This window comes from Lactuca serriola, chromosome 4 (genome assembly GCF_051521515.1).
Source record: "Lactuca serriola cultivar US96UC23 chromosome 4, Lser_US96UC23_V15, whole genome shotgun sequence".
In the NCBI taxonomy this organism is placed as follows: Eukaryota; Viridiplantae; Streptophyta; class Magnoliopsida; order Asterales; family Asteraceae; genus Lactuca; species Lactuca serriola.
This window is the reverse complement of record NC_136411.1, coordinates 251,286,472-251,295,423: the sequence shown is the minus strand read 5'-3', so window position 1 is coordinate 251,295,423 and position 8,952 is coordinate 251,286,472. Positions and strand designations below refer to the sequence as shown.

The 8,952-nt window shown below is 35.8% G+C and overlaps 1 protein-coding gene across 1 annotated transcript; it reads right to left on the bottom strand.

The window, feature by feature from the left end:
• Positions 1 to 5,966: 5,966 nt before the first annotated feature.
• Positions 5,967 to 6,520, bottom strand: LOC145099283 (uncharacterized). Its single transcript, XM_079036874.1, has 2 exons — positions 6,179 to 6,520; positions 5,967 to 6,092 (listed from the first exon to the last, which is right to left on the bottom strand). Exons 1-2 carry the CDS (start codon positions 6,518 to 6,520, stop codon positions 5,967 to 5,969), a joined length of 468 nt encoding a protein of 155 aa, XP_078893000.1.
• Between the last annotated feature and the right edge of the window lie 2,432 nt (positions 6,521 to 8,952).

Here is an 8,952-nt window from a genome sequence, read left to right as displayed (position 1 = left end):
TATGGACTAGGATTTCCTTATTGGGCCTAATGGGCCAATAAGCTGCCAATTTGACTATTTTGGGCTTAGAACTCTTAAATGGGATCTCATTGGACCCACTCTCATGAGACTTAACCTTTTTGGGCCTTATAAGCCTAAAATTGACTAGTTTATCTTTAATAGGCCTTATTGGGCCATAACATATCCAAATTAGCTTTAATGGACTCAAATCCATTCTCTTATACAAAGATTGGGCCGTGAGCTACCCTAAGGGCCCAATGGGCCTTACGTTTTCCTTACGGGCCTCATGAACTCGAGCCAAGGAAAGAATGGGCCAAAGTGATTCCTTCCTCCTTCCTTAGCCCATTTCGGCCCAAGTAAAACAAAAAAAATAAATAAATAAAAGAAAGGATGAAATGAGGGTTAACATTTGTGGTGCCACCTCATAAATATACATAGGATATCCATGCACCATTCTCATATCTTTATGCATGTTAACTCATCTCACTCTTTCCCCTCTCTTCTTCTACTCTCGGCCGAGGATCACCAAACACACACACACATACACACTTAATTCACTTCCAAATCCTCTCAAGAACACCTTCATTCCTTCTTCAAAATTTTCGAGATTAAGGGCATTCAAGAAGGTTTTCATCCAAGAATCACTCCAAGATACATACTTGTGGTAAGACCTTGACAACATATTTTCTTTTTACAACTTAATCACTCTTATTACCACCTTAAATTCTTAATCATACTCCTAGAAATCTTCTTGAGTTCGAGATCTACTCAAGGGAGTGGCTAGGGCCGAAAAATCACTTCATCTTTCCACATCTTCTTCAAAAACCGAATCCACAAACTCAAGTTGAGTTCATACCCCTCTATTTTTGTTTTTCATATGATTTATGGGGGAGAATACAAGTAAAATTGTGAAGATCTATGTGTATTTGTATGTTATGTGTGATTTCTTGTGTTTATGTGGTAAATATGTGCTAAAAATGAAATATATTTTGAGATCTATAGTACAAGAAGGAAAAATATGTGATCTAGGTTATATTTCACTTAACATGTCAAGATAAACTACCATAAAAGCTTTATAATAAACACACTACAACATAAAACTTGTTATTGGTCCATTTTTGATAAATAAACAAAAGTTTGGGAAAAAGATGTCATTCATGGTTTCTACAAGGATCAAAAGGTCAAAACAGCTCAAATAATAGTTTTTATAAATATTAGGCTTTCTAAAGCACTAAAAATGTAAATTTTAGTTTAATGGGCTAAAATTTGGGCTTTTCGGCTATTTAGGCCCAAAAATTGCGAAAAACCAAATTTAAGGGGGCTGAGATGGAAAATTTTTCCAAACAGGGGCTATAAACATAAATAAACCCATTTCAGGGGTTAAAATGACCTTATTTATCAAAAGGGACTAAAAATGCAAAGATTTTGGATTTTGGGTAAAAATTGTAAAAATTGCGAAAAGTGTGGATTTAAATGCAAATCTTAAATTGTCCTAAATAAAATTTTGGGCTTAAAACATCATTTAACAAAGTGTTTAGTTCAAAATGTCAAGAAAAATGGTTCAAGGACCTAATATATCATTTTTCATATAAAGGGCTAAAAATTGCCAACTTTACCAAACTAAGGGGCTGAATTGGTCAAACTAATATTTTTAGTCAATTATGTTAATAATGAAATAATTGGGTCAAGATATATGAAACTTTATAACTTATGGGTTAAATAGAACAATATCTATTTTTTTTAAATCTATGAATCATTATAAAAGAATTTGGTGATTATTACGACATATCGAGTAAACAATTTCGCAACACAAATACTATACAAAACAAGTAAACATTCTAATTGATGGGCTTGAAAGATTCTAATCATGCTTAATGGGCCTTCGTGACCCATTGACATGACTTTTGGGCCTAACATAAATAATACATGTTATTGGGCCTCATGTGACCCAATTACATGCTTAAGGGACCCTCAATGGCTTTTACATGTTATTGGGCCTCAGTAGCCCATTAGCATTGCTAGTAAGGTCCAAATAAATCTTATGCGAAATGGGCCAGCGCGTCTTTCGTATACTCGACAGCCTTAAATAACATACGTAGTTAGTAGGGCCTAGTAGTCATCTTCTCCTCGTCTGTTCGGCTTACCTTCTATTCAAGTAAACAAAAATCAGGTCGTTAATCAAGGTTAATCAAATTCATTTGGAATAAGTGAGTAATAACGGGCGACACCAATAAGTATCGGTCGTAGTCTAGTTATAATCAAAGTCTCCTGGAGGGAGAGCGAGAGTTTGTGTATAGATCTATACGGGGGTGACTCCCCAACACCTAAGCTGTTCACTACAGTTAGACTCGGCCAGTCTAGGGTGACAAAATCTTAAGATCAATTCCGGTGTTCATTAGAATGCCAAGACGGACAAACTAGTCATTATCATGCATGGTTATAACGACTCACATAGAGATCCAATTCCATCTAAGTAATCATGGGAAATCATATTCATTCGCTGTGACAATACAATAATACAAAACAATCATAATATTTTATCGGAAAAAATCGGGTTTTCCGAGGAAACCAATTTTATTCACTTGTACTTTCAATAACTATAATGCAAAACTTCTCATTTATACACGTTTGAAATCATTCACGCATATACTTACAGGATCATCACAACATTTTCATGAAAGTCTTATTACAGAAAATATCGGATTTTCTGGGTTTTACAAACGACATAAACTATTTTAGATCAAACATACTTATGAACTCACCAACATTATATATGTTGACCGTTTTCAAAATAACTTGTATTCTCAGGAAATTGTTAGAACGAGGAAGCATCTAGTGTGTTGAAAGTATCTTTTGTAGTTGCTAATCATCAAACACTTTATATTTTGGGATCATGTAATTTAAACTATGTACTTGATGTAAACAATGTCAGTTGTACTAAGTAATGTTTGGTGATGAATGTGTTATGTTTCATATATACTCATTATGATGATATTTCAATTTAAGTCACGCGAGCCCTCGGACGTTTCTGCCGTCTGGTTCGGGGGGTGACAGTATATACACGTACACCCAGCATACTCCGCTGCCATCAATTTCAACTAAATGACTCACCTTGCCAAATCATCAAACTGTCATCGCTTCCTCGACATAACCCCGATTCCCACGAACCTCATACCCTCGGATAGGTGACGAGATGCCCTAAGCTCCTAGCAACTCATCACAACCCTGAGACTCCCTCATGCTCAGTTTGCAGCCCATGAACCCTAATCACGTATGATCAGAAACAGGATGTTACAAAAACCAAGATCACTAATCTTTATGAAATGCAACGTCTAAGCCATATCTAAGCTTAAAAAAGGATTTGATGATTTTTTTTTGAAATATGCATTTATGCACATTTAACTGCGTCCACCATCTCTCTCTCTCTCTCTCTCTCTCTCTCTCTCTATATATATATATATATATATATATATATATATATATATATATATATATATCAGTGCATACATATTTACATGTGCATATATGCATATTTTAAAAAATAAGTTTGTCAAATCTGCTTTTTGAACATTGATCCCTCTTATATGTTACATTTCGTTAATATTGGTGGTTTTGGTTTGAAAAATGATGATCGAATTAGGAGTTCTCAAGTTCTTACAAATCTTTATGTTCTTAAAAGAACTTTCCTCTCTCTCTCTCTCTCTCTCTCTCTCTCTCTCTTTCTCTCTCTCTCTTAAACATCCAAAAATATGGTCCCAAAAATTTTCGATTTAATATTAGATAAAATAGTAGTTTTCCATATAATCCAAACATTTGAAATAAAACAGTGTACCAATTGACCTAAATAAGAGTACAACATCATAACGAAATCCCAATGGTTTGTGCAATGCAGTCATCCCGTGCTCTTCCCCTTGGAACCAGAGGTGCCTGAAACATAAACTGAAAACCGTACGCACAAATCTTAGTGAGATCCCTCAAAATACCGTATACCATACATATCAAGAAATGATGAGATACGGGCCCCACCCATACTCGAATCAAAATGAGATACGGGCCTCGCCCACACTCATGTAATGGGCCCTGTGAATAGACATACACATACATGCATCACACACACAATAAGTATAACCACATAATTATACAAGGGTCGACCTTGGTGCCTTAGACCCACAAAACCTGGTGAGGAAAACTCACCTCAAATGCTGAATGATAACTAGATAAGTCCCCGACTTGGAAACAGCTCTACTCAACCCGTAAACAGAAACAATCTCTTAGATACGATCAATATTTCAAAACCCCCTAAAAGGTCAAACTTTGCCAAAGTCAAAGTCAAAGTCAACACTCCAAGTTGACTCAACTTGTCGAGCGATCCTTCAACTCGCCGAGTTTCCATGAATCACATAATCACGATATTCCAAATCAACTCGTCAAGTTTCCCTTTAACTCATTGAGTTTCTCCCTTTTCAACCGAATCGGGACAATCCCAAACCAACTCGCTGAGTTCCCTTATGAACTCGCCGAGTTCATCAGTCTGCCAACCCACTTAATGCATTAAGCAACTAATCTTCAAATCGAAGCTCTATCTTCCAATTCTAGACTGATAATGCGTCTAGAAGGGTAAATTTTCCAACTTTACCCATTAAGAACCACTCTAAAGGTATTAAGCTCAAACCCAAATCCAAAAAGGCTTATGTCTTAATCCAAAAACCACCATATCTTCAAGATAGAGCTTATGAACACCGATCTGGACCTTAAAGGCTAAAAGGTCATGTAAAGTCTTCAACTTTACTCACATGCATGGCAAAATGAAGCTTAAGAGGCCAAAACAAAGGCTTAGAAGGTGCATGGAGCTCTTAGGGCCATAAAGTTGGCACCTTTATGCCATGAAAGCTCCTGAAGACCTTGGATCTGAAAAGGTTTGTCCATATGGGAAGTCCAACACCCAATGACTACTTCTTTTGGACAAAAACAAGCAAAAGAACACTAAGATGAAGATCTAAGTAACCACAAGGCAAGCCTGAGACTTTTACCAGAAAGATGCCGAAAATGAAGCAAGGATTCTGGATCTAGCAGCTCCTTCTTGTATCTCCAAGCTCCCTTTTCTTCCAATGGCTTCAAAAACACACAACACACTCAAAAATGGCTCATAAACACTCAAAGATGCCTTAGGGTTTCGAGGTTAAGGTTTAGGACAGTAGAGGCTGGAAATCAGGCCAACTTATGGAGCTTAACACCCTGCTCCCGAGTTCATTAAAGGAAAGAAAAGAAAAGAAAGGGAACGGAAAGGATAAAGTAGTATGTGCTCCTGAGTTCTAAAGAAAGGAAAAGAAATTATTCATTTTAGGTGCTCCCGAGTTGAAAGGAAAAGAAAAGAAAGTAAAAAAAAAAAAGACAATTATACCTTTCATGTTATTGAGTAAATATTAAGTGTTTACAACCCCACATCCCAACATCCATTCTACCCCCCCCCCCCCTCCAAAAAAAATAACCAACTCTTCCCTCCTCCCCGTCTACTGAAAACATTAACAAAACAATTTTTTTTAAAAAGGAAAACCGCATGTTATTCAATTTTTTTAAGATGCAAAACAAAAACCACAAACAAATTTAAAAAAAAAAACAAAATCATAAACACATAAGATCAATCCAGTAACAATCACTCAAGGTTATTCAATCACGTGCAACCATCATATCTTTGAGGACACCCATCCGTATCCGAAGGGGACAACTGAATAATGTCCTAGCTTTTGCTTGATTTGCTGCCAAAAAATTTAGAGCCCTCGGTAATTCATGGGGTTCCAAACCCACCAACTCCAATTCTCTATAAATTTCTTCCCGGAGTTGGAATAACAACCTGAATGTCATCATGAAGATCAACATATTCGTTCTCCAAATGAATTTCATTGTTAGCTAACATGTCATCAACTTCTTTAATTGTTTCAATTTGAATTTTTTTCATTTTTATTTAATCAGACATTTCTTTCATTTGCTATTTCACCATGTGCACCAGATGCCCTATCCATTGTAAATAATACCAACATATCATCGAAGTTTGCAATCTTTTTTGTCCTTAACAACGCAGCCTCAGGTTTTGACTGTTTAGCAACACAAAATAATTAATATTGCAAACGATAACATAAAATATTTAAAAAAATAACATAGACATAAAAGGAACACTTACATTTATTAAATTATCCCATACTTCTTCCTCCGCTTCTATTAGTTGAGAAGACGAATTCCAAGAGAACCCGCTCAATGAAATTCCCCTAAACAAATCGTACCATTGTGAAAAATGTTTTATTAAGGTTTTGTAGCGATTCTTCAAATGACTTTTGGTAATATCCATTTGATGCTCTGTGTTTAACTCCTCAACCATTTGAGCATATGCAGTTGGTGTAAAACTACCGTTCACCCTATTGCCTATCTCTTGTTGTTTAATCATCGCTTTGATGTACGCATAATCCATTTTATCTGACCATTTAACTTGTTCCTTTTCACTACCACTAGCTTCCTGTTTGCTCATGATGACTTTGTGTGACAACCCAAAATTTCCATTCTGTACGAACATTATCAAGTCAATAGAAGCTAGACATGTTACAGTGAATTTCAGACTTTTCCGAATAAGTTTGAGTATTTCAGGGTTTACATTTAAGGAGATATCAGGACAGTGGATGCACATGGGTTTGTGAAACTCGAGTATTTCAAAACCTTATGATATTAGAGTTCATTTCCAGAATAATAATATTTTCGGCCAAAAATCCCAGGACTATAAATATAATTCTTAACCAAATTATTTCATTAGTTACATTTCCAACTAGAGAAAAGCCATTTTCTCTCTCTCGGATCTTCGGGTTTTCATCCCAAATCATGAGTACACTTCTCTAGTTGTTTTATAATGCTTATAATGTGCTTAATAACATAGATTACATAGCAAAACTGTGAGATTCGGGAGTTTACCGCCCAAGAACGTTCTTGGAGAGTAAACTCCTATATGAGGCTTAAATGCTACCTAGTCCTTTCCCCATGTTAAGTAACGAACTTAGGCTTGTATATAAGTGTATTTAAGACTAGAAAACATCAAAAAAAACACCAAAGTTTAGGTGTTCACGGCCCAAGAAGTTCTTGGACCGTGAACTCCAAAAACAAGGACCAAAGAGTGCTTTTAACACTCCTAAAGCTTTGGACAATTACCTAGATTTACTCCTAGTTATTTGAGGGACCTTAAAACATCATAAACCCATCCCAAAGAGAGATTACGGCCGTAATCTCTAAGGGAAAAGGCTCTTGGGCCGTAAACATGAAAGAAGGGCACCAATGTGTGCCTAATCCTTCATTAGCCTTAGATAAATGTATAGAACCTATCCTACATGAGTTTGGGACTTGAAAGCACAAAAATACCCATTTCCATATGAGTTTACGGCATTAAACTCAAAAGGAAATGGCCTTGGGGCCAAAAACACCTAAAAAGAGTGTTTTGATGCCCTAAACCCTTCCAAGGATTAAACCACCAAGTCAAATTGCTTCTAAGAAATCATTTAGGACTTCAAAGCACAAAATGACACTAAGTCTAGGAGTTCACGGCCGTAAAATCAAGGGTTTACGACCGTAAACTCCTTGTGTGGAGTTTAATGAAGAGTAAACACATACATAAGGTCTTTTGGAACCCCAAGCCCCTTTAGCCTTTTCCCACAACAACTTAGATGTAACCCTTAGGACTTATAACACTTATACAAAGTGTTTTCATGTTCTAGAGTGTCCCAACTTAATTTATTAGTTATTATCGGCTAATTAGTTATATATATGTTCATTATATGATAACTAGGCTCGTGCGTGTGTACAAGTCTCCGTTTTCCACCTAGCACAGTATCTGACACTTCAATCCAATCCACTCACCACAAGTGAGTTCATACCCCTTTAATTAACCTTTGAAATACTTTTAAATGCTTTTATGGGGGGGAATACAAGTTGAATAATTATAGTTATTACATCAATCACATGTGATTAATAACTACAAAACCAATGATTCTATTTCCGTTCAAATTGTTTATCAAACTGTTTTACTTCAAACTGCTTTACAAAATCTTTTACTTATCAAATACTTTTACTTAAACTTTGTTATACTTATAATAAATTGCATGCCCGTATATGTATATTTATATAAACAATGTTTAAAAGGCTTAGGAAGGCCGTCCACCCTGTTTCCTTTTCCTCGATTTGGATGTGGTCTGGTGGGATATCGGGTAGTCGTCTGAAGGTCGTTTCAATATTGATTATATATCATGTGTACATATATAGACATAAAAGTGCTTCCATATTCATGCGTACTAGTTACATCATTAGTAAGCTACCATCGGGGTAGCACAGGATCATACTTATACTATTGCTAGATCAATGAGTCAGTTCATTCATGAGTCAATACTTATTACTATGAGAACATATACATTACATTACTATAAGTACATATACAACTATACTAGGAGAAGAACATATACAACTATACTAGAAAGCGAACATATACAACTATACTAAAAAGAGAACATATACAACTATACTAGAAAGAGAACATATACAACGATACTAGAACGAGTAACAATACATTACATATACATATATACATTGATAGAATTGTGATCCTGTATCGGAGCATGACTTCAATGTAATGGCCCGAGTTGTAGCCAGAGTCTCTTGAAGGGAGAGCGTGAGTTTGCATATAGATCTATACTGGATTGACTATCCTACACTTTGCTGCTAGCTACAGCCGAACCTACATGTCTGCGGGTGCCAAACGTCATTTCTTTTTACGACCATACTTATGTCGTTGTTACCAGTCAATAGTATGGTGCAATTAATCACATGATACCTTAATATAAATCCGGTTTAAGGTAGTTAGTACAGCAGTAGTTCCTATAATACAACACTACAGTACTACAGTAATTTACCCTACACATATATTTA